Genomic DNA, 26,980 nt, shown 5'->3' with positions numbered 1-26,980 from the left:
AGTGTTGCTTTTAAAGATAAGATTGCCATTGTATTATCATATTATAATGTATTTCTAATGGGTCATTCCAGCACAAGTAGACCAATGGATAATGTCAACCCCTAGTATCAATGACTTCTGCCAATCATTTATTTATTTCTTTTTATTGGAAAGCCCTTGAAACAAGATTTGAAATAATGAAATGGGTGGTGTGCCTGTAACCAGTAGAAATGTCCGGTGCACATCCCTGGTGGTCAATTTTATATGGCCTCATATGGCATGATAGGCTGCCCCAAAGTTTAAATATGATTGGTTATTAAACTTGCCAAATATGTGTTGAAAGTTATATATGATGAATAAGAAGACATTATAATAGGATGCTAAACAGATCATAAAAATAGCATGCAAAATCAATTCAGAGTATGTAAATAATGTATTTAGCTTGCTGTAATATCAAAACAAGCCTGCTTTGTTGGCTGACCTTCTGGTGCAAGTGCTTTCATTTGTTTAATCCACAAAAAGTATAAACATGAAAAAATGTTAGTAAGTAGAGGACTTGTGTTGCTTGATTATGTGACTTTACTAATTAACCATTAAAAAGGTCTTTTGTTGTCCTTAAAGCTTCTTATATGTCCCATAAGTACTATACTATGAGGTAGATTGAATAACATATGTGTGGCACTTCTCAGGGTCTTTATGCATTCATAATCTGGCCAAGAGAAATCCATCTTTTACTCATTTTGTTATTTTGTAAAAGACATGGACACATAACTTGCGGTTATAAAAATGTGTTTGATTTTCTACCTTTAAATATGCGTTTCTTTATGCCATTAACAAAACATTGATAAAGACACTTAGTTGAAAAACGGCTGACCGCATTAACTGCACAGCCACATTTCCTAGCAGTTACTCATTTGTCCCAGTTTCTAAGTATGTATAGATTATATATTATGTCATAAACTACTAATCAAGTGTTACATTCCACAGTGGGCCATTTGTAGATTGCTTGAACAAACGTATTTTGCAGTAATGTTTTTTCTATGTTAATTATTTTTGCACCATACTTTAATAAAAGAGGCAATACATGCCTTGTGGCTGCAGCTAGGTGTAGCAGCAGATGTGCAGCCTTCAGCTGAAATTCTGGGATATTCAAGCACAGGCTTTTTTCAATTAAATAAAACACCTTTGTTATATCTGTCTATAATACTCGTTTGATACCATTTTTATAAATACTCTATTAAGAGGGAAACATACTATATTGTGTAAGCATTTATTATTATTATTATTATTATATATTATTATTATTATTATTATTATTGAATAATAATATATAATAATAAAGACAGGTGTGTCTCCAGCAAGAGGTCGCGATTTACATGCATCTTTCCAATGCTTGTAACATTTTCTTTTCAGTTCTTTGGGTTGCATGGTTGTTACACTGTCTTGGCCAGGTTTGTGACAAAAAAAAAAATAACATGTAATACATACAAAACACTCACATAAATCCCAATTAATTACCGTCTATTCAATAATTGATTAATGAATTGTTTTCTTTACAGACTAGCACTTTCTTTATTGCCCATAATTTGTTCAAGCGTAAATCTGTAAATCACAGGGTACTTCGAATTACATCAGCATGACTCTACCCAGAATCATTCTCCATGTGTGCGTTTTACGATGGCGCAAAACACGTCTCTTGATAGATTGGAGTCTTTTTAACGCTCCTTTTTCCTCTTTGTGCAGCTATAGGTCATGTTACGAGAGAATGGCTAAGCCCCTCCCAACATCAAGGGGAGGAGAATGTTTGATTTTTTCCGGGTGTTCCTACATTTCACTGGATAATATCGAACAGCAGCAGACTTAACCTGACAGTTCTGTCTGAAACCAAAAGGGTAGATGATCAGACTTAAATCTAGGGTCTGGTAATTGCTGGAATTACAACACACCCCGCTCTGATCGTTTTTGGAGGTAAGGTTATTTTATATCCCCACAAATTGGCAGTGATACAACCAACCCGTTTTAGCTGTGCAAGCGAGTTGTTCTTTATAGTCACTTCCAAATATGTGGGTCAAGGTTTTCTTTTTTTTCCCTGGACGACTGTGATCAGCATTTAGTTAATGTCAGGGGAAATTTTGCAAACACTATTAATGACAGTTTGTCTGCAAGGTTAGTGAACAGTTTCGTGTTGTATAGTGAAACATTGCATGTTTTTTTTTTTTGGTTCTGTGCTAAAGTAATCTTTGTTAATGTAAGTGGCAGTAGCGGGTGGTACACTGTTTCTTTCACGCATGGAAGCTCACACCGTCTATTTGATGTGAAGGCGTTTTGCTTTGTTAATTTACGCAGTGAGGCATATAATTAATAGTACAATTTGATTAGCTTAAAGGAATCAAATACATTTCATTTTTACAACTTTCTAATACTTTTTTTTAAACAAACTTAACTGTATTATTATTATTATTATTATTATTATTATTATTATTATTATTATTATTATTATTTCATTTATTATTTTTATTTATTAACACACACACACACACACACACACACACACACACACACACACATATATATATATATATATATATATATATATATATATATATATATATATATATATATATGTGTGTGTGTGTGTGTGTCTTACAGCTTTGTTTTTTCTTTCTTTCTTTCTTTCTTTCTTTCTTTCTTTCTTTCTTTCTTTCTTAGGATTCCATTGGAAAGAAAACAATGCCTGGGATCATAAGTAGAAATTCCGATTTGGAGTTTGACTCCCTACAGCCTTGCTTCTATCCCGATGAAGATGATGATTTTTATTTCTGCTGTCCTGACTCCGCGCCACCTGGGGAGGACATATGGAAGAAATTCCAGTTGCTGCCAACGCCTCCTCTCTCTCCTAGCCGGGCAGGATTGCAAGGGGACCTGGCTTCAGGGTCCACCGATACCGGGGCAATGGGATTTGGTTCAGGAGACCCTTTGAACTGGGCTTCAGAACTCCTTTTGCTCCCCGAAGACGACCTTTGGGGGACATCAGAAGGTGATCTCTTTGGATCTGGACTGGAAAGCAATCTGAATTCAATTATTATCCAAGACTGTATGTGGAGCGGGTTTTCAGCCCGGGAAAAGCTAGAGAGGGTGGTGAATGAGAAGCTAGGAAAAGCGATTTCCGCAGTTGACAGTTGCGGTGTGAGTAACAAGAGCGCTGGGAACAAGGACTCCGATCTGAACAATTCGGTATCAGAATGCGTGGATCCGGCTGTAGTGTTTCCATTTCCAATCAATAAAAGCGACAGCACCAGAACCGTACTAGGAATGAGTACATCTCCTGTAACCAACAACGCTGCTGATGACACCACTACTGACTCTGGTGAGTGTGCATAAGAAAACACAGTTAATAATATGCTGAGGTCAAAGTCAAGATTATCAAACGTTCCTGTAGGCTAGGGACCCCCATTATCAATGGTTCCCTTTTCCAGCATCAAACACTGATTGTACTGTGAAAAATAAACAAATAAATACAAAAATAATAAGCAAACCGTGATATCAAAATGCCAGAGTGGAGTTCTTACACAACTCTGTCTGTACTTTTTGTTTTGAGTGTGTTATCTAAAGGTACGAGATTTGGAACTGTGTGAACATATTACTCAAATGCTATTTTGAATGTACTATTTAAACAACTTATTCATGCTATGTTATACACACACACACACACACACACACACACACACACACACACACATTTTATATATATATGATATATATATATAATTATATATATATATATATATATCATATATATATATATATAATCATTGTAATGCATGGGGTAACATTGTATCCAGCAGGTGGCAGCATAAATGTAATTCACTCCAGTTTAAAAATGAACTTTATACCTAGTTGGCGACTTTTGTTGATGAAGTTGTAAAACCAGCGCAGAAGATGTGTTTTAATACAAAAGCACGTGTTCTCCACCCCTTTTACAATAGTTAAAACAATAACGCCATACATATTTGGGTTCTTTAGATAACGGGTATGTAATTTTTAATCAGAATAAACTAATACAGCATAGTCTTCTGATGAATTTCCAAAAGAAGCGTAAATATTTTTTTTCCAAAAGGTAGGCAATCAGTTGGTTCACTGTTGCTCAAATCAGACATTTTAAAGTTACTGGGCACTTCATTAACACAACCGAGACAGCATAATTAAAATGCTTTCCAAGCATTCCTAAAAAGTGAGCATGCTCTTTGTTATGGTGCTAATTGAAAATGGCACAGTGCATGAGGATATCTAGTGAAGTAATGATCTTTTATATGTGGGTGCATTATGGGTACCAATTAAACTTTGGTAGCTTAGTGGTTTGGGGGCTGGGTGGGCGGGAATGCAGTTTTCTGAGGATGTGGGCTACCAGTTTGCTCACCCTCCTCCCTAATTAGAAACACTTGTGTGTTCATTCCCTTTTATCTTTTAATGTCAATTAAGAAACAAACAAAAGTAAATGGGTACTTAAGTAGGCACAAGTACATGGCCCTTTAAGTGAAGGATTTGCTTAAAGTGTGGTTTATGTAGCGGTAAGAAAACCCATGGACGTCCATGCCTGCTGTAAAACCTGCCAGTCTGAAAACTGGCTGACTCTCTCGCTTTAATGTCTGCCTTGACAGCTTTGAATAAGGAAGCACTCCCACCCAACAGCTGTCATTTTGGCTCCGACTCAAAAGAGTGACTTAAAGAGACCCACCAACTGCAACTGCTTTTCATGGAGCTTTAGAATAAATCCAGCAACGATCTTGTTTTCCAGTGTCATGTGCAGCAAAGGCCTGTTTCTGACTTTAGTCCTCGCTCTCTCACTCTACAATGTAGTAGTTTGTTGTTAAAATAGGAAAATGGGAGTATCCTTTGTTTTATGTCCCCCATGTTTTAGTTTTTTAGTGCACCAAACTATCTCATCTGCTGTTTACATGGAAACAAGTGTCCTTTGCTCTTCTTTAACAGACTTGAACATTCAGCTTCCTGTAACTCCTATTTGAAGTATTTTGATAAAAACATTTATGAAATGGAAAGCAGATTATAAATGTCTTGATCTCAAGTTGCTGTCTAATTTAGTTTTGATTTCCTTTTTCATTTTATATACACATGAGAAAAAGTTTCCTATGAGAACCACCATACCTTCTTCCAGCAGCTTTAATTAAGTTCCATGTTGTAGCATGCGGTTTCCTTTTTTTAAATATAGATCTAATATTTTACAAAAGTTTGTTAGCATTTTCAAATATGAATGTATTTGTTATAGTTTTAAGTGCAAAAAACAGAGGGAGCAAAATACTGTTCATTGCTGCGAGGCAAACGAATTATAGAATTCCATCACATTTCCCTTTCTCACCTGGGCTTCCTGGCAGAATTCCATAAAGTGTCATACTTCACCACAAGCAGTTGTCATAGTGAATAATAACGTTGTCAATCAAAGTTTTTTGTCACTGGTACAGGAAAGAGTACTGTGTCACAGTAATGATGATTAAAATATGTAGTGGTAATTTATTATGAGGAATAATGCTTAAAAAAAAACCACTTTGAATGTTAAGGGAATTGTCTCTGTGATTTAACAGTGCTGCACAGATTCTTGAGATTCTGAGAACCAAATAAAGTGTATAAGCTCTAAATGCAGGAGTAAGTCCCTAACCAAAGTATGTGAAGCATGGCCTATGACTCATTTCAGTCTTTGTCAACAATTAATGTTTATGGTCTCTTGACATAGGCAGAGTAATAGACTCTTTTTTTTTTTTTTTTTTTTTTTTGCTCATTGTAGATGAGGATGAAGATGAAGATGACGAGGAAGACGAGGATGATGATGATGAAGATGAGGAGGAGATTGACGTTGTCACAGTCGAGAAGAGGCGATCTTCCGCTAACAGGCCTATGACCACCCTCACCATCACTGTCCGACCCAAGAACAGCAGCATCAACACCAGCAACAGCATCAGCAGCACAGCCCTGACAAAGCCTCAACATGAGTTCATCCTCAAACGCTGCGCCCCCATCCACCAGCAGCACAATTACGCAGCTCCTTCCCCTTACACAGAGTGTGAGGAGCTGCCACCTCTGAAAAAAACAAAGAACGAAGTGGCCAGACAAGCCAAGAGCGTGATGCCCCCGAGGTCCAAAAGCTTGAGCCCCCGCAATTCTGATTCGGAGGACAGCGAGCGCAGACGCAACCACAACATCCTGGAGAGGCAGCGACGCAACGACTTGAGATCCAGCTTCCTTACACTAAGGGACCATGTCCCAGAGCTGGTGAAAAACGAAAAAGCTGCCAAAGTGGTCATCTTGAAAAAAGCCACAGAATATGTACATTCCCTTGAAGCAGATGAACACAGGCTGGAGCTGGAAAAGGACAGACTTCAGGCAAGGCGACTGCAGTTACTTAAAAGGTTAGCGCAGGCAAGGACTCGCTAAATGTCACTTATCAGGACTCTCACTGCCACTTTTGCACATTTTTTTTTTTTTTTTTTGACGTTAAGAATGTTGGGTTTACTTTCAATCCAGTCACATTAAAATATGGATAGATCACTTGTTTTCACTTCAGGCCTGAATTCAGACACAGCCGATTACAGTTGAGCAGATGATGTGTCCTTTCTTTGTCTTCATACTTTCAGAAAGGCTAAGGACATTTGTGACATACTATGGGCATACAGAGCGTAAGGTGGCACCTAACTAAGTGATTCATTCCTCATTCTCAGTGGTGCTTACATTGTAAAGGGTGTTTGTCTGGGAGTATCTTAACACTTTTGGATCAACCCAAATGTTGTATGTAAATACCATTTACACACTGCCTTTGTACATTTCTTTTTTTTTAATTTTAAAGCTGCCAATATTAGACTGTAAGTTTATATACCTAAAAGTACTGTAAGTCCTCAATGTTTGAGGATCATAAAACTTTGTATACAAATCTATTGTTAATCTGTTATGTACCGTACTAATTCTTACACAGCTGTATACTTTAGTGTGATGCTGAAACATAACTAAATTTGATACTTATATTTTCATATGAAAATGAGTTGTGACTTTTAAGTAGATATTACTTTATCCCTTTTTTTTTTGGACTAAAATAATTTTCTTTTGTACAGAAATATTCTCTATAAACGTTTACCTAGCATTTTCTCTTCCTGTTTATATGTTTGTTACTGTTGGGTGCATACAACTGGGTAAATGGAAAAGTTCTTTGTTTTATTGTATATTTTGTGCTGCAACTTATAGCACTTTGAAATACCTCATGTTTACGAAAATAAATAGAATATGGAAAACAAAACTCACCTTTTCATTGGTTCCATTAATTGGCATTTCTAATATTTTGAACACTCAAGTGCGTACTTACCTGAAATTCAGCAGAGACTAACTTTCAAGATCTTTCTGTGAGGCTAGTAACAGTTGTCAACACTTAGAAGAGCACACATTGTACTTGGAAGAGTGAGGGGTTCAAAAACCTTGAAACATAAACATGTTGGCATATTAGTATTATTTATTTATTAGCAGACGCCCTTATCCAGGGTGACTTATAGTTGTTGCAAAGTATCACAGTACCAAGTATTGCATTATAGAATATCACATTACAAATAAGCACAGTAAAAAAAGTAAGATCAAATTCAAATAAGACCAAAACAAAGAATACAGTAAATAATTGCATTTGAGAGCAAGTTTGACTAAGAGTAGTTAAACTTATAGAAAAAAAAAAAAAATTGCTTATACTTGTAAAGTCCATTAAGAGCACGTAGTAAGTACGATTTTAAATAAAAGCAATTACAAAAAGATAAGAGTAAAATCAGTACAATATAAAGGAGATAGTTGTAATTAAGAGTAGTAGTAGTAGTAAAATACAGCAAGGTACAGAGAATCTTGCAAGTACAAGGTGATGCAAGTACTGGTACAATTAGGTGCGATATAGTCCAGTGTAGTCGAGAGTTGCAAGGTTTACAAGGGCAAAGAGAGGAGAAAGAGTGGGCTCTGGAAGTGGGGGAGGAGCGGGGGAGGAGGAGGAGGAGATGGCTAAAAGGCAGGTGGAGATACGGGAGGAAATGTGGAGTCGGGGAGGGGGATTCAGTCAGGGAACTCATGCGATAGATAAAATATTTATTGCACTATAACACTTGTGAATATTTTACGCTCTAGGATAACACATTTAACATATAATACAGCTCTGGCCTCAGGAACCCCTGTTCATACATTTTGATAAGTGGAGAGGCTAACTGTAGGAAGCATGGGCAGGGGGTAGATAGCTGCCCTCCTTAGACGAAACAAAAAAACAGGTGGAGGCTGGGGAGGAGGAGGCAAACCCTAACTTGCAGCAGGGAGGTAATGGATCAGGTAAGATTTGAATCCTTTCCCTGGCGATCATTGGACCAGTAATTACCTTGTTAGAGATAGGGTACTGCTATCTCGATTGGCAATTGTCTGGTTATCAATGCTTAATAAGCTTGATTTGATTGACTGATTAAAAGTGAGTTCCCTGCCTGAACCACCACTTTGTTCATGGATGATCTGGTCATTATCAGCATAGACATGATAAGAGAAGCCATGAGGGGACCCAGGGAGCAGGTGTAGAGTCCCATGGCTGAGCCTTGGGGGAGACCTGTTGAAAGAGTACAAGAGGAAGAGGGTGAGCCATGCCAGGACACTCGGTGCGTGCGATCGGAGAGGTAGGAGGAGAACTATATGAAAATACATACCTAGACAAAACACTAAATACAATTAGAGCACTTTTGGAAGGAACCAAACACAACATCAAATACAAAATGAAGACTTCAGTGATTATTAATAAAATCCATAATAGGCATATTCATTTTTCAGTTATTTTTTCACTGTAGAAAAAAAAAAGTTCCACACAATAACAATGCCATACATTTTAGTCACATAATCCAAAATTGTTTTCAATTGGTAGTCATTTTCACTGGCAATTCCACACAGACCACTTACAACCCTCCCTTAACTTTTCACTATTGACTGATCTGCATGTTGGATTCTCCACTAACTATAAAGTTGTAAAACAAAAGAAACGCATTAAACCACTTGAAGATATATAATAGTTTTTACTATTTACAATCAGAAACCTGCAGCTGTTGTAGCTCTCACCTAGGGGTGCTCTTTCAGTCAGAAATGGCTTCAATTTAATTGATTAACACTTACTTATAAATGAAAGGATCTGAGAAACAAAGTGCTGAGCCTCAACTTGATTTTCAGAAACAGGAGTTTATGGAGAGTAGTGACAGCGTTCTGTTCCCCAGAGCGCTAAATCTGTATTATTGGCTAATTAAGGAGTTTAGCCATTTTGGTTAGAATCATGTTCCCGAATGTAACTAACTGTTTATAAAAGTACAGGTTGGCACTTTATTCCACCTGCCCCACAAAAAATATAAAGGAGACAGACTGTATTTTTGTATTTATTTATTTATTTATTTTTTTAACTTTTTTTTAAAGCTGGTGTGTATTCGCTTTATAGGAATGTTGTAGGAATTAAATACACATATTAGAAGCCATTGACAAGAAATATGTTTTCTGTGAATGTTAAATTATGATGCATTGCGTTGCCAAATGTTTGTGGACTTTTGTTTACAAGATGAAGGTTTTGTTGCTCTAAAAGATGGCAGAAATATGGTAAATAGTTTAGAGTGTAGACAAAAGCATGAATTGGTCAGAACAGGAAAAGGTTGAGGGTTGTATTTTAATATAAGGCAATTCATATTTTATATATTTACTTTTCTACCTGCTTCACATAAAAGTACTGGTGCAAAATTCTTTAAAGACAGAATCATAACACTTGAATGAGCAATAAGAGGGGTCCATTCAATCAATTTGACACACATCCTGCAACAGCTTCCCATTTATTACATAACGATTAAAACATGATATTAAGAAATATCTTGATGAAATCCCCTGCTAAGGGGATATAGTGAAGGCGGTCGAACTTATGTCACACTTCACACGCTCACACTAATTGCTTATCCCATTGTTATGAAACTTTTTAGTAACATTATTTAGCATAAATTATTGAGTGTCAGATTATGTGAACATAGGGGGGATGTCTCTGTCCTTACACCCATCCACCATCCTGCTATCAAACCTTAAATGTTTGCTTAGGCATGTATCTGAACAACCGCTTATCAGATCTTATTGATGAATCTTGACATTTCTTTTTCTTTACTATTGTGTACATCCTGTTGATATGACATTTTCATCATACTGATGCCATTTTGAATTTGCAGCCGTAGATAGGGGTGTATGTTAGTGACATACCTGATGTGTACAAGTAAATTACAGGACTGGGATGCAGCCTTGAAAATGCACCATACAGACTCAAACCCAACGCATACTTTCTGGGTGACCATGATTTCATATAAAACCCAGTTCAAAAGTAAACACTTGTGTGGAACTAAAAACATACAGAAACTACAGTTTATTTAGTTATTAACTGAGATTACAAATACCTTGAGTTACACTTTTCACAAGATGTTTCTGAGTATGCTATACAATTAGATGAATTACTTTCTAACAACTCATCTATTGATCAAATACAGATTCACTTTAGATTCCAGCAGTGTGGGCTATTCTTTCCACCAAAAGTAAGGGAACACTCGTTCTGGTTGAAATTAGTGTTTAACAGAAGATTAAACCAGACCAATTGAAACAGTGACTATGTGGATCCCATGTGTGATCATCTCTGTCTAGTCCCTGCAGTCCTAGGAACTGCTTGGTACTGGAAGGTGACCTGTATGTAAGCTGTAAATGAGGTCCTGCAGGTTATAGATGAAGTATGGGTTGTGTCGGGAGTCCATGCTGTAAATATCTCTGGATTCCACAGAAGGTCTCAATTTCCAGTTACGTATTAGGTTAGCTGTTGTCTGTTCAGGAATAATAAACTTTTGCATAGCTGTGAAAATAATTTCATTTTTAAGTGGAACTTACATTAAAATTAACTTATCATTGCAATTATCATAGGCTGTATGTAACCACAAACACGATTAGACTGTAAAGATTCCCCTATAGACATTTCTCCTGGAGTAGTTCTGAAATGCTCACTGAGCTAACATTGTTTGACACAGATTGATCGCCTTGATTTCTCCAGGTACCTTGACATTTATCTAAAACGCCTTTAGGGCTTTTGAAAAAGGACAAGCTTTTTATAGACAAAATACAATAGGTGACACAAATTTATGATGTCAAATTTGGGCATGAGGCCTATATTGTCTGTCTCTGTGTTTCTGATCTGGCTCCCTCCATTATGCACACTCTCAACCTGTCCCTGGACTCAGTTCCTGCTGCCCTTAAGCTTGCCCGAGTTCAAAAAACCCTCCCTTGACCGGGCTGACTAATTCTGTCCCATCTCCAATCTCTTCTCTCAAAAACGTATGAAAGGGCTGTAGCGAGTCAACTGATAAAACATCTCACAGACAACGATCTGCTTGAATCTCTAAAGTCTGGTTTCTGGTCGCATCACACTGAAACTGCTCTGCTCTGGATTGTGAATGATCTCCAGTTCAATGCTGATGCTAGTGCTCCCTTTGTGCTTGTCCTCCTTGACCTAACAACCGCTTTTGACACCATCGATCATGGCATTGTTCTTGACTGCCTTCAGAAGTATGCTAGAATCTCAGGAACCTGTCTCTCCTGGATGTCCTCTTACCTATCCAGATGCATGCGGTTTATTTTCTATGCTGGATGCAGTGGTGTTGCAAACCCGGTCACTTGTGGTGTCCCCCAAGGATATGTTCTCGGGCTCCTTCTCTTCAGCATATACATGCTTCCCTTGGGTCACCTCATCTGCCAACACAGCCTCATGTTTCATTCCTATGCTGACGACACCCAGCTCTACTTATAACTTGACCCTGGATGTCCCTCTGTCATGGTCCGGCTCTCGGCTTGCACAAGACATCGAGGCCTGGATGTCTGCCAATTTTCTTCAGCTGAACACTTGCAAATCTGAACTCCTTCTAGTAGGATCTAAAACTCAACTTAAGAATCTAAATATAGCTGCCCTGAACCTCAGAAAGTGTTTGCTGCTGCCTTCCCCCACAGTACAAAGCCTTGGTGTACTTCTTGACAGCAACCTCTCCTTTGATGCCCACATCTCCTCCATGGTCAAATCTTCCTTCTACCATCTTCGAAACATCTCCAAAGTCCCTACCTCTCCCTCCCAGATGCAGAGATACTTTGTCATGCATTTGTCTCCTCTCGACTCGACTACTGCAATGGTCTATATGGTGGTCTGCCGGCACACACCATAAACTGACTGCTGCTAGTTCAGAATGCTGCTACCAGGACCCTTACCAGATGTAAAAAACAAGATCACATTACTCCCCGTCTTGCCCAGGTGCACTGGCTACCTGTAAAGTTCAGGATTATTTTCAAAACTCTCTTGCTCACCTACAATGCCCTTCATCACACAGGTCCCGAGTACCTCCTCAACCTGCTGACCCGCTATGTCCCTGCCCGCAAGCTGAGGTCCTCCGACTCCGGCCTGCTTGTTATCCCCAAGCAAAAGTGCACCACACTTGGGAATCACTCACTTAGCTTTATGGCTCCAACTCTTTGGAACTCTCCCAGCTCTGGTGCGTGATGCTCCCACCATCGCTCCCTTTAAATCAACTCTCAAGATCCACCTGTTCTCTCTTGCTTTTCATACTCTTTAAGCCTGTTATCTGCTATTAGCTGCTTGCTTGCTGTGTTGCTGCTACTATTTCATGTATTATGCTAATATCATGTATTATGCACTTCCCACTGTATTTAATGTATTGTGCATTTTTTTTACTGTATCATGTATTATGCATTTTTCTATATTTAAAGTATTATAGATTTTCTTGTTGTTGCTGTATCTTGTAAAGTGCTTTGTGATGGTGGTCCACTATGAAAGGCGCTATATAAAATAAAGATAGATTGATATTGCTCATTAAGCACAACATAGCTCATTTTAGTTCATCAAGTTGTTCTTGAATGAAAAAGAAGTGAGTTTCATAGTTGGTATAGTCTTTCATTAAATGATTATTTGATCTACAGTAATTATGTATCATACAAGTTATCATAGTTCTATTATATTAATTTGTGCTGTACAAGTACAATGTGCTTTAGAGATGTTCTATGTTTAGATTTTTTTTTTCTGCGTGAATATAAAAGCTAACACACTTAGCTTTCTATGTAGCGTTCTGTACAGTTGCCATGGTAACAAGCACAGCTGCTGAGTCTCAGGCCTTGGCTCCTGTTTTGCTGGGCAATCTGTCTGTTTCTGTGTCTTACCCATGTGATCTGCCAGCTAATCACACTCCAGCAGCCCATGGTGTCATGCCATGCTGTACAAGATAATGTTTACTAACATCGGCCACATGGCCCCCTTTTCCAAAGCACTGCCCAAAATATGTCACTCCCGGAGATTTGTCAGGCACAGGGCCAACCTGTTTGGATAGTGTTGAAAAATCTGTTGCTAGGGACTGGGAGCAGGGAACCCAGGCCAGGGATCTGCTTGAGACAATAGAACAATGTGGGACATTGCTTCAGTGGTGAGTTTAGTGGTCAACTGGGGAACAGTATGAATTTAACACTTCAATCCTTAATGGCTTTGGAATTTAATATGGTGTGGTATCATATTGCACCTATCCTAAATAAAAAATTGTTCTACATTTTTTTAAACACTATGTGACAATAGAATAAAATAAAAAAAACAATGAAATCAAATATCTTGTTTAAATAACTGCCTTATTAGTCATATCACAGTTATCAGACCATTATATTACAGTTAGAATCATTAGGATATATTAAACTAATTCAGTCACTACAATAGAATAAAATAAAGCTATCATTTAAGTAATCTAATACCAGTGCCTTATAACTAAATAATAATAATTAAAATAATTAAACATATTCCAAGTACCTTTCTCTATAGTATTTACATTGAATGTGTCTTTTAAAAGTTCCTGTTTAATATAAAGTTAATTCCTCACATGCATTGTAGAGGCGGAAGTTTGTGCAGCAGAACAGAGTTATCATTGGCGTGGTTTAAATACAGTTTAGAAACTTCAAATGATCTCGCCATTGTGAAGAGAGTGTGATGTACCACGCACATATCATGCACATGCTTCACCCTACAGGAAGCGCACAGCCAAAACATGGTAGGACTTAAAAGGTTGGGTAAATCACCTTCTAACACTAAAAACATGTGCAAATTGACCAAAAACTATGGGGTTTTTTTTGCATGGAAATTATACCTTTGAGTCTCATACACAGGAATATAAAACTAACACTAAAAACAACTGATGACAAAAAGTCTGAATTATTTATTGTAAGTTAGTCTTTGGAAATCCCCTGTGTATGTGTAGTAAGGTGAGTCATCCTGCTTTATTTATTGAAAACATTTTAAACGAATGAAGGGAAGTTTTAAACAAATACAAAAAAAAACCAGAAAGCTATTTTTGTAGAAACAACTAAATACCACATGAAAATAACCTGTAGAACACAATAGCATACCACAGCATTATTATAGTATTGTAAATAACACTATAGTATTTACTGTTGTACCTTGTTGTCCACAGTACCAAAGTGTAGACACAACATTTTTGGAGTATAGTACAGTTGTACCTTGTAGTACAATTGTACTCTGTATGGAACAATACGCACTAATAATTTATAATATGTAAGTCTATTACATTACTTTTAAATATCCACAATTAAAACAAACAGTGTATGCTGGACTTCCTGGGTAAATATTACAATCCATGTTAACTTAAATTATATATTACATATTTATATTCAACATGTTAGTGCAAAGCTACTGTTACAAAGCCCAGCAGGGATGGTACAGACTATTTTTACTGATGAAAATAATAGTGTCACACAGAGGGCCAAGATTAAAGTTATTTGCAGTAGGCTAAAGGATGATACCATATCTAAATAATTGACAAACCATTTTTAGTAATGAAATATGCCTACAAGAAAAATAACTGGGAAATGTAAAATGTGTATATACGTTTGAACTCTTTAGTTAAACTTAAAGTTATGACACTAACTGTTTTGCAGACATCTTCATACAATGCTGAAGTATAATCAGAACAATATCTAATTTACATTACTGTGTTTGCTTTCTGTTAAATGAAAATCCATTAATGGTGTAACAGTGGTCATAATTGTGCTTACACTTCTTATTCAGAGTCAATGTATTTGAATTAAACAAGCATATGGGGGGGATTACATTTAATAACAGCATCCTTTAGTCACGCTCGATTATGTATCTAGTATTAAGATGTAATGCTTAAAAGGGATATTTCAGTCCCAGGTTCATGTGTATTATACTCAAAAGGGGTAGCCACTCTGTCTTCAAGTTGTGTATTCAAGCATCGTTCCACACCCTGGAGTTCTGTGAAGGTCAAACAAAACTAGATGAAACAAAAACACCAGTAAAAGCTTGTTTTCAAAATTATTTATTTTTCGTAAATTAAATGTGTTTGTGTGAGTTATGTCTTTCTCTCATAAGACGGCTGAAATTATGTTAATTCTTTATTTGAATTAGACATTAAGTAGCAGTCATTTCACCTTCATAATTGCTACAGAACACAGCGTAGCTACAGTATGTGGATAATCCTTCATAATTACTTTGAAATCCTCTATAAAATACATTTTAAGTATGCAGTGCATTTTTGTTAAATGTGCTGTTTCATTTGTAATTAGTGTTGCTAAAATGCTGTTATTTTAATCAATTTCAAGAATGACAGTAAGAGTTAATGGCTACAAGTCACAGAAATGTTGACTTTTCAATGACTTTCCGTTTACATGTCATGGATACTGCTTGTTTGCATGATTGTTTGTCAGGCATCAAAGTGATTCTGCAGGGTTATGCACAGAGTTATGCATCATTATGTAGTCTGTATGAATTGATTCAAATACAGTATAACCACATTTCTTTTATTGTCATAGGAGCTGTGTGCTAATAGCCACATGAAACCAGACCATTCTGCTTATTGGACACTTTGGAAACAGACAGCATAGAAATAAAAACAAGAATTAGAGGTGCTTATTCTTAATCACTGAGCATGTGGGCTGAGCTGGTTTTGCACAAGTAAACAACTAACAGATTGGTTGTGTGCACGTTGATTGGGTACTTTTTAAATAAAGCTAATCCCCTCCATATGCATATACTGGTATATATAAAACAATATAAATAAAGGGTGGCAACTACCATTTGCTGTACTTGGCAGGGTCTTGTTATTGATGCCACAGCCTACCATCTGCTATGGGCTGGCGCAGGTGCCGGGGGGTATCCACTCTACACAAAGTGCAATAATATAACACAAAGAGCCAATGTGCTCCATTAATTGCTGAACACATAAAGAGGGAAGGGCAGAACATTTTATCAAAGTTTACTTAGTTCGCAGAGATTTGCATACAGATGGCAGGGTCAGGGTGCTGTGTGCCTCCTCAATGACAGAGGGTAGGGCTTGCCTTCAAACAGCCTTTATAAAACATAAAGACAGGCACACACATAGTCTCTCTCTCTTTCTTTCACTCTCTCTCTCTCTCTCTCTCTCTCTCTCTCAAACTCTCAAACACACACACTGCTTTTGCTATGGCAGTGTAGAGGCCTCATTCCAGACTCACTCAATAGTCCTTCAAGTAGTTGGCTTTCAAAAGAAGGCCTTGAAGCATCTGAGAGAAGGAGACAGAAATAAAACAAATTATTTTCTTTGTGAAGAAGAATGGGGGTGGGGGGTGGGGTGACTGGGAAAATATCCAGAAAAGCCAGAGAATGTAGGGTTAGCAACAAGAATTAGGAGGGAAGTTTCTGTGGATAGTGTGAATGTGTGGTTTGCAGTGTATAAGTGCAGTGGTGATGCAGTGCTCTGGAAATAACAGACACAAGACAGTTCACAATTAAACAGCTCTTTATTTGGTTGGGTTGTGTGTCAACAACACTTAAATAATAAGCACAGGCTCTACACAGCCACATGTATCGCTTCTTGAAAAACAAGGGTTTCAGTCCCATAATAATTAGACCCTAATAAAAATAAGAATAACACACAACACAGACATGGTCACTTCTCCAGACAGTGAGTGCTCTTTGTGCAGGTGAGGTGCAGGACAACAATCATAAAACAGTGGTGCAGTGTAACTCGGGTTGGGTGCTGGCTTGTAGCGATAGTGTCCATTTACTGTTAGCCGTCTAACAATGACAAATAACAACAGTTAGAACAATAGACACAAAAGAAACCACGGAACACTCATGGTACGTTTTCACTTGGTCTCCTTTACAGGTCTTTCCAGTAACTATAACAAAGGAACATATTGCTTTGTCACATTCCCAGCAATATCCTTAGTCACGCCCCCTTCGATAGCTAATGCAATCACATATCCTCCAATCCATGACTGACACATCACTTATCGAATTAAGGCGATGACTTCTGGTATTGTGACTCCGCTCCTTTCCTGGATGGCCGGCTTCCAACTGACCATGGAATTAACTGCCGAACCACTCAATAAGGGGCACACTGTTCCTGTTATACCATGCCCCCACAAGTTGTGAAGAAGATTGTTGACTAGGATTCATTTGCTCTCTGTCACAACAATTATATAGGTGGAATCCATCCTTAGCTCTGAATTAAAGGGCAGCCAAGCACCACTCAAAGGATCCCCAGTGCACTTTCCATAATTAAGAGAATTAGCTTTAAATCATAATTTGAAAGTATACTTGCTTTAAAGAGAATGTTCCCTAAAGGTTATCTGAATGATTTTGTCATACAATGTACGGTGCATGGTATATGCATTTCCACATCAAACACCAAGGAACGTCCTCTAATTCCTTAATATATTTAGCTGGAATTGCTGACCAGAGCCACACACAGAAATCTCTTACCTTACGCTTTTAACAATTTGTATATTTAAGGTGTTTGTGTCCCTTTGATGGTGTAATTAATTTTCTCTTCTCTTATCAATATGCCTGTAATAATATTCGTGGGTGTGTCGATATTCATAGATGTTAATATAATAGTGCCAGGTTTTGATAATCATAAACCCAGTCCCAGTTTGAGTCAGCCTAAAATCTCAATTTCAATAGTATCTGCAAATTAGTTAAGTGAAGGAAAACACATGCGTTGTCCTCAACATTGTGATTGACATGTTCTAAGTTGGACTTGCATTTAAACTTCTCCTTCAGAGTTGAGGAAAAATCACACAATTAAACAACACAGTTTTAAATGCCAGACCTTGCGCAACTGTTTCTCAAGGCAGTTGTAAATGGCAGTATTGTGTGATACACAGCTGTTAAGGATTCTCACCCATTCACTGGTTAAAAGCTCTGTAACCAGACTGGTTGGCTGTTTTGAATAATGGTTAAGATGCTCACGTGCAGTGTGTGTGGAAAAAAAGTCTGGTGGTGTCAATGCTCCTGGAAGCTTTAGACATGATATTGTTTTTTCCCTGACTATCTGCTAGTGTCTATCTTGTGTGCTGATTCCCTAGGTACTGCCGCCCTGTTTGTGTACTGCATTGTTGGGCTGAGCAACATTCCTTCCTCTGTTGTATCCATCTCCCTAATGGCAAGTACGCTGAATTGTTCTTCTTTTTCAAAAATCTCTTACTTATATACTGTATTTTCAAAATGGAATTTTCTAGTTGAACTAATGTACAACTATGGCCAAAGGTTTGCATCACCTAGAATTTTAAGATTGAGACATAAATAAATGATATCGCAAAAAAGTCTACCGGAAGCCATAATAGTAGTATTGTGTTTCATGTTAGATTTTGAAAACACATTTTTCCTTTTTTTTTTTTTTTTAGTTAAGTATATGGAAAACTACAAAGCGGAATGTAATTCAATATGTTAATGTAACATTACTCAGCTTGTTTCATTTGACGCTATGGAGCAAAATTATAATGCTAAAGGTTTTTATACTGGCGAGGAAGAAAGCTGCCTCCAAGCACACTCAATGGGATTGTTCTATTGCATTGTGTTCCATTTTCAGTAACTATTTGATATTTTCCCCCTGATGTTTCAGCCTCAGAATGGCTAAGGCAATCACTCACAATGTCCTACATAAAATATTACAGAAGTCCACCAATACAGTCTAAATTGGTTAGTGAGGAGTGTTTCATACATCACTTACAGTATCTGAGGACAATTATTTGTCCAGAATGTACAGATTTGGTTTGGTCCAGCTAAGAATATGTGGCATTTGTTTATTTAGAGCATATAAATAATACTATTAAGTTCAACAGAGATCATGTTGAACATTTCATTTAACACACATTTATTACAAGACAGAATTTGCAGGACATATTCAATTTAAAGGTGTTTACATATATTTTATATACAGTAAACTGCATATTACCATACATTGTTGACATCTCGAGTTTCTCGATTTCATGCTCAGACTTGTCAGCCAATCATGTTAGAGATTGTTCCCACTTTATCTGAGCACATAGCTACCAAAACGGTACTGTTATTAGACAGTAAGCACTCTTACACAATGGTCTACATTTCCCTTTCAAAACCAAGGAACATGCACCATTGCAAACCCAATCAAGAGCAATAAAGAAACTCTCTTAAAAACAGGCACGAAAACAACATGACAAACCATAAGGGCTATAACGACTAGAAGTGAAAAAGTAAGAAATATGAAGATTTACTAAAGATTTTACTTTTTTTAAATTGTGGAGCCAGCATATATCCTAGATTGCACTGTTACACTTCACAGCAGACCAATTGGCAAAATACAATTATTTTATCTGTTTACTTTGGTTTCATCATATTGGGCAAGTGTTTAGCAAAGAACAGAACTTCTGGCTCGTGTCAACATTTAGTGGTTGTCAAGGATTCTGGCATGTGAGTATAAAAGTGTTAAAACATGTTATACCACTCAACAGTTTCTCGTTCTGTTTTTTTTTTCCTATAGTATTATAATTTTTTCTTTTTATTATTATTATTTGGGACCCCCAGGGCTGTAGAGTATATGGAACCTGGAATGATGCATGGGGTATGATGTGACACTGATTTAACAGTCATTAAGAAGGGCAGCATCAGTAATCTGCTTAGTGTTTGATCTGCTTGACCCCAAAGTAAAAACATCCTGACCCATTCAGTCCTCCTGCTCCACAACCTTGTGGCTCAGGTCACTTTTTCTATTGTTTTGTTCATCCCACATAAACTTCAAAATGAAGCATCAGTGCCTCTGTATACCTCCTAATTTAGAGCGAGGGGAAAGCCTATTGTTTTACTGCAAAATGAGTTGACGTTGTGCCAATTCAGCAAGACTTTCATTTCCTCACTCTAACAACCACATCCTAGCAGGGGTTGCTGGCAGCTTGTACTCTACAGTTATCTGTCTCTTTGATCACAAACCCATACAAGAAATCTTTAACAAACCATACGGACAAATATGGGACACTCCTGATCAGTAGTGGGTACTAAATGGGGGGGGGGGGGGGGGGGGGGGGGGGGGGTGTCTGTTTGTCTTTTAATTTGATGTTAGCTGCTACTTCAGTCAAATCTTTGTCTCTACACGCCTTTGCATTGAGATGTAGAGACAATAAGCAGAGCCAACAAATAGCAAGTTCTTCTAAGAAACATAAGGAAGTGGACTATTACATTTTTTATACAGGGTCCAGAATTTATTTTAATTTACACTGCATTTCATATTAAAATAAAAAATATATATATATTATGTTGGGCCACTTTGACCAATCACAACAGCACTGATTCCACATGAAAAATCTGAAAGTGTTCTGAGATTAAAATACTCATGATCGAACTTGAGTAACAGTCCGCTGGGAGTGAACTTGAGCATCAAACGATACAAAAATGTACAGTGTATGAAGCCAGTATCTCTCAGGGGCATTTAATGAACCATCACATTGACAACAGAGCTGGAAATTAACCAAAATAAACAGAGAGAAATACAACAAATAACAGCATACTGTAAAACCTGAAAGAAAAACATTGCAGAAAGGATAGCTTGATTATTGAGAACCGTAGTGTCTTTGACAATTTGACTGTGCACTTGCTTTAAAATTGTGATATGATTTAAAGAGGGGGTTCAAAGCTAATGTAAAAAATACAATAAACCACACGCCTAAGAATTATATTAGGGCCAATTAACAATCTCCAGCCTTTGGTAAATAACTATACGGTTACTTTGCTTTTAACAGTCCCTATACATTAAGGTTTCTGTTATTGCATAGTTGAATCCAACCTTACCAGGCTTTGAAACTAAACACCAATAGCTGCAAAGACACACACAGCTGTACAGGTTACACATAAGAGACCACTAAAGTATAAATGCTGTTGTTGTTGAACCCATAAAAGTAATTTCTTCTGCAATAAGGTCTACAGTAGAACCCCTGTGTCAGAACTACCCTCTTATGTGAGGGTTCTACAACATTTTCCACCAGTATGCACTGTGGTGGACACAAACTCCTCTGTTATATAATTATTTTCATTTAAAATTTGTTATAAATTGGTATTTTTCTATGAGGCCTGTTGCTGGAATAGTTTTGGAACAGTATTCTCATCAAAAACAATTTCCAAAATTAAGCACAGGAAACGCAACTTTTTGGTCTATGCTATAAGGTATTAATAGGTATTAACAGCAGTAGCTGCGAGCCATAGGCTCACTTGCTGGTGCACTCAGTTATGTAATAGTAACTGGTAGGCTAAATTACCATATTGGTAGGCTAAAATACATTTTTAATGAATAAAGACACATCTCTCCCCACAAAAAATTTCAAGATTGCTGTTCTAGTTCAACTTCAAGATCAACTAAATTTACGAGAACTGTGTATATATATATATATTATATATATATATATATATATATATATAGATATATAATATATATAGATATATATATATATATATATATATTATGGCATTGACTCTGTTGACTCAAGGGTACGTTATGCACATGTCAACTGGACCAAGTTATAATTCCTAATCAAGTGCTGTAGCAGGAAGTTATTGTGGGCACCAGCTGGACGAGGGAGCAATTAGGGACCACCCCAGCATAATGTGCCCCGTGTCTTTGGCAGCTTTCAAGTTCAGTTGAAGGCATCATCTATTGAAACTGAATTTAATTTAGTCATCTGTTACCTGTAAATCCCAGATGTTGGCGTTTTGGTAATTTGCCTAACTCAATAAAAGGAAAACTAAGGCACTTGACCAGTTCCTGATTTTTTAAGCACATGTTCTGGTGACCACTCAACTGAAACTGAAGCATTAAGAACTTGTCTGCTTGGCGTCAGGCAGCCAGTACTGACAGATCAATGGGTTTAACTGAAAAGCTGGCACAGCATTTAATTTCCATTCTTGATTGCCAACTTGCATTACTGGAACCTATTTCCCCAATTCTAATCTCCATCCAAATGATTCTGTACAAATAAGAGAGAGTGAGGGTGGGAGAGAATGTTACTTTCAGTCAAGAAAAAAGGTTTGTAGGTGAATGAAACAACAATGGGTTAAGTATTTCTAAGGATAGAAAGACAGGAATTATCGTCTTCAAAGTTACAACCCTGTTGTTGTCAGGTAAGCCATGATTTAACTTTCTGTGACCTGAAAACAAAACTGTTATGTCCAGTTAATTAAACGTGTATTTCAACTTTTGGTTTTTAATGTCATATTTACATGCCTCAATAATTGTATCAAACCTATATTTACTCCAAATACATTTAATATTATACAACACAATCATAGCTTAAAACTACAACTCACCTTTTACACTGTAATGGAAACGTGATAATATTTTTTTAATCTAAATAGAAAATAAATAAATATGGAAAATCATTTTGAACAACTTTGTGAGGACAGCTATTCAGTCTCTTTCAGGAATCACCCCACCAACCCAGTGCCAAATGAACAACAACTACATATGAAGTAATCACTGACAAGTACATTTATAAAAAATAAATAAATAAAAAAGGAAAAAAGTCATCCTCAGAAATGTAATTCTTTTTTGAGATTTAGATGCTCTTAACATAAATTTGTTACATTATTCTGTGGCTGTGCAATGAATAATACAACATTTTAAGAAGCAAAAACTAACATTTAGGCAAATGCCTTTTTAAATGCAGTGTCTGTCTACTGACTGAAAAACAGTTTCCTGTTTTTTTTTTTTTTTTTGCCTATTACCATGGTTGACTGTTTAATGTAAATTAATACATAGTATAAAGGAAATTTCATGAATAGATTTTTCAATGTAGTTGATAGCCCAACCTTTTATATTTGAACGCCTATAGTTTTATGTTTTTTTTTAAATGGGTGAAACCTTTCTTACAAGTAGATGGTTCCTTGTTACGGAGATGAATTTAAATGCCTACAGACTTTTGCAGGCATGGACAGTGGTAACTACTGCACAGCTGATGACAATAATAGCTGGTTTCAAGCTCATTGTCATCACCATGTCCAGTGAAATAATGGTGAACCACTGAGAAAGAATACAAGCAACGGTTGCTAGTCGTGACTGTTAAATATTGGCACGACATACCAGCACATGTGAAATGTCTAAACTTATATTAGCAATTTATATACAACTTTTATCTTGTTACTAGAGAAATAGCACACACTTTTGATTTTAATACATTCTTTGAATAAGTGATGTCCTTTTTAGATATCATTGTCTACTTGTGATTGTGTTTTGTATTGCTCCTCCTTACAAAAGCAATAACCTGTGCTGAATTCAAACCACTTTACAGGATTTATGAAATGTAAGCGGTTTAATCAGACTATATCCTGTTTATATAGTTCAGTAGCTGTTTTTGAGTGTCCCTGTCTAAGAAGTCTTCCTAAGTGTATAAGAGAGATCCAGATTGTAGACAATGCTGTGTTCCATTTGTTGTACATCAAGTGCCTAATTTTTTTTGGTGGTTGTGGGGGGTGGTACCATGCAAACTCCCATCACATTAACCTGCAACAGGAAGAAAACTATACAAGTTCCATTTTGCTAGCTTTTAGATTGTAGCGAAAAGATTGTTAATTGTAAAGTCAACTGTGTATGATCAATATAGGTTTTGATTAGGTGGCCTACTTCAAAAAATCAAATTCCCCTTGTTCAGGATATACGTACATGTTTAGATTATTGTTTATGATGAACCAAGACAATTCACTTCTATAACACCTATTATATACAAAATGTGGTTATAACCTGCTCTTGCCCCTCCGTCCTCCTAGGTTGAATATTCTTCTGAAACATAAAAAACAATGTTCATGTTATGGGTTTCCTCCATCCATCATGGCTAATGTTCTAAGACAGCTGTGCCTTCTGTTGTTCTTTTCCTCATACCAGAGATGCCCATTGTCACGGCCCAGTTTACACTGTGATTTTTACAATCGGTAATCATTTTCGCACCACTTCCTGCACTGTTTACCAGCCTTGGTGTCAAACAGATGGCAAAATCAATGAGGAACACATAACAATGTTGTAATGAGAATTAGTGATGCTGTTGAGGACATCGACCTTGGCTGCTATGTATTGTACTGTTTAGTCTGGAACTAATGAAGAGTCCACATTTGACCTGCTTTTATTAGACAGGGCACAATTCATATGAGCGGTGGCTGAGGCCATTCAATTTAATTTTACATCATTTAACCTTTTCAATTGGCAGATCCCTTCCCTGATATTAAACTGTGTTTAATCAAGTGGAGCCTGCAGGTGCATTTTCCTCTGTGATGTCTTTTTTTTTAATATAATTTTTGTTGATAAACGTTTTGGGGAATGTCTTTATCGGTAATGTTAGTAATAAGTGAAGGTGAACAGGACCATGCAGGTCCCTATTGTCAGCTTCCAATTTATTTTCTTTTTTTTAAATCTTTTGACACATCGTAATTTAAAGCTGCACGTGGCTGCTGTTAGCCCTAAAAACAGTTTAGGTATTTAGGTAAAAAGCAAAGAGAGGAAAAAGGAGAGGTGCTGTGGACACCTTGATGTTAGCTGTATGTTTTCCAAAAGAATTAGAGTAAACTGGGGCTAAAAAGTATTTATAACAAAGTGTACAAATATTATGGTGTACTGCATTAGGCTGTGGGGTGGCATAGTGGGTGATTTAATGAACCCCCTGAAACAACTGTTTTCTATTTTTGTGAATGAGCTCAAGAGGGACTGAGACAGCTGCTGGCTGTTGCTAAAATTGATAAATTACCAGGCAGCCACCAGGGTAATTTGGTGTCCCTATAGATACTGGGATAAAGGAGTACTTTTTGTCCCTTCACTTGAAAGGAGTGAGTAGAACCTGACCCTGCTATTAATATCGCTTGGGCCCTATTTCGAAGTAAACAAATGGGAAAAGCCAAATCTCCATAGAGAAAGAAAAGTAATTGTAACAATATAAAACTAACAAAAACATACTCAGAACAGAACAGCTACTATTCCCTGCATTTAAGTTGTCTCTTGTTATTTTTATAATATGACAAGTATATGTAAGTCCCTCATGACAAGTTAGAGGATGCATGACAAGTGTGTACCTGTAAAGAGCTTTCCAAATTAATGTTGCATTTGTATATGTTGGAGGTACTATCAGTGTACCAAAGATCATTATACCTTCATTATGGGGTGCTCGATGGGCACAAATAGGCACAATCAGTTGTTGCCCTGTGAAGTGATTTTGGTACCATGTTTGCCACAAGTGTCTATGCCTATACTACCACCAGGTGTTGACCAAAAATCAGAGAGTGGACTCATTATCATGTTCACATGAGTGATTTTAAAGAAGGCCCACAGGTATGCCTTTGTGTTCCAAACTAACCTCCTCCAAGCATGTCTTATCAATGAGCAAACACTATCACAGGGTAGCTACTAAACACATAAAAACAATGGCAATTTAGGGATACAACTAAGAAGACAATGTAGGGAAAACTAACACATAACTTAAGGGGAATTATTTTTTGCTTATTTAAATTAAACAGACTTTGTCAATAATATTACAACAAAGTTCTCATCTTTGTTAAATAATTGAAAGTAACTTGTATGTGTAAAATAATAATAATATAACTTTTCATAGCAATATCGAAATTATATTTCCAATTCAACACACACGCACACACGTGCTTCACACATGTACAGCACTACATCTGTCTTGTTTTGTATCACTCAGACATCAGAGATGAAAGTAATAATTGCATTAACAAAACGAGAATGCTTAACAATATATTAGTTCCAGTAATGATAAAGTAGAACATTTATTTATTTCCAAAAAAAAAAAAAAATTGGTTTTATATAAAAAAAAAAAAAAATGCTTTCACAGCAACATTAAAATGTGTTAATATAATGGTATACAGATAGTTTCTGTGGTACCCATTATAAGCTCCCATGGTGGGATGAATATTATAATAGAAATAATGAATGCTTTGTAATGTACAGCACCAGTGTGTGTCAGTGCATCAAACAAAACTGTAAATTGGTGTCGGTAAAACCTCTAAAATTAGACAACATATGTGTTACATACGTGCTATTATGTGACGCTATTGCACACTTCACACATAAATTTGGAAATTAAAACTTTACGCTGGCGCAAAATAACTTGATTTACCATATCTGAACTAAACTAACCCATACATGAATATTCAATTATGTGTGGAGGGAGCAAAAACAGAAGCTCCCTCCACACATGGAAAAACAGTATTTCCACGTAAAAATGTGTTCAGTTGTGATTTACTTTAACAAAAAAACACGTTTTTTTGATCCTATTGTATATTACAGTGTCTTTTAATATGGGGATTCATATGAACAGGTACTTTTACTCTAGCCAACTATAATTTAATAAATAAGCATTAACATAGTTATGAAAGTGAATTGCAGTTCTGTGCATGAACAGTGGACGAACGCTTCACCAATGGAGTTACTTGAATATGGAACACAATGTGTTCTTTTTAAATCAACAGAAGAACTCAATACAAATGATTTGAATAACAATAAAGTCAAATTACAGAAAAGAGGGAAAAAGGCTATTGATAAAATCCTGCTTCAGCTTTTAATGTCCATGTCATTTAATAGCTAAGTGATCC

The 26,980-nt window shown here is 36.7% G+C and overlaps 1 protein-coding gene across 1 annotated transcript; it reads left to right on the top strand.

Moving 5' to 3' along the window:
• Window positions 1-1,417: 1,417 nt before the first annotated feature.
• LOC121317512 (N-myc proto-oncogene protein-like) lies at window positions 1,418-7,276 on the top strand. Its single transcript, XM_041253527.1, has 3 exons — window positions 1,418-1,947; window positions 2,689-3,346; window positions 5,777-7,276. Exons 2-3 carry the CDS (start codon window positions 2,710-2,712, stop codon window positions 6,421-6,423), a joined length of 1,284 nt encoding a protein of 427 aa, XP_041109461.1. The 5' UTR covers window positions 1,418-1,947; window positions 2,689-2,709; the 3' UTR covers window positions 6,424-7,276.
• The last annotated feature ends 19,704 nt before the right edge of the window (window positions 7,277-26,980 follow it).

Source organism: Polyodon spathula, chromosome 6, assembly GCF_017654505.1.
Source record: "Polyodon spathula isolate WHYD16114869_AA chromosome 6, ASM1765450v1, whole genome shotgun sequence".
Taxonomy (NCBI): domain Eukaryota; kingdom Metazoa; phylum Chordata; class Actinopteri; order Acipenseriformes; family Polyodontidae; genus Polyodon; species Polyodon spathula.
The sequence above is the reverse complement of the archived record's forward strand: the minus strand, read 5'-3'. Positions and strand labels throughout refer to the sequence as shown.

What these genes read in the sequence shown, in the direction of transcription:
- LOC121317512 (XM_041253527.1), top strand. Translation starts at nt 2,710, where the DNA reads ATGCCTGGGATCATAAGTAGAAATTCCGATTTGGAGTTTGACTCCCTA. An exon ending in TGACACCACTACTGACTCTG is followed by an intron (nt 3,347 to 5,776) that starts GTGAGTGTGCAT and finishes TGCTCATTGTAG; the next exon opens with ATGAGGATGAAGATGAAGAT.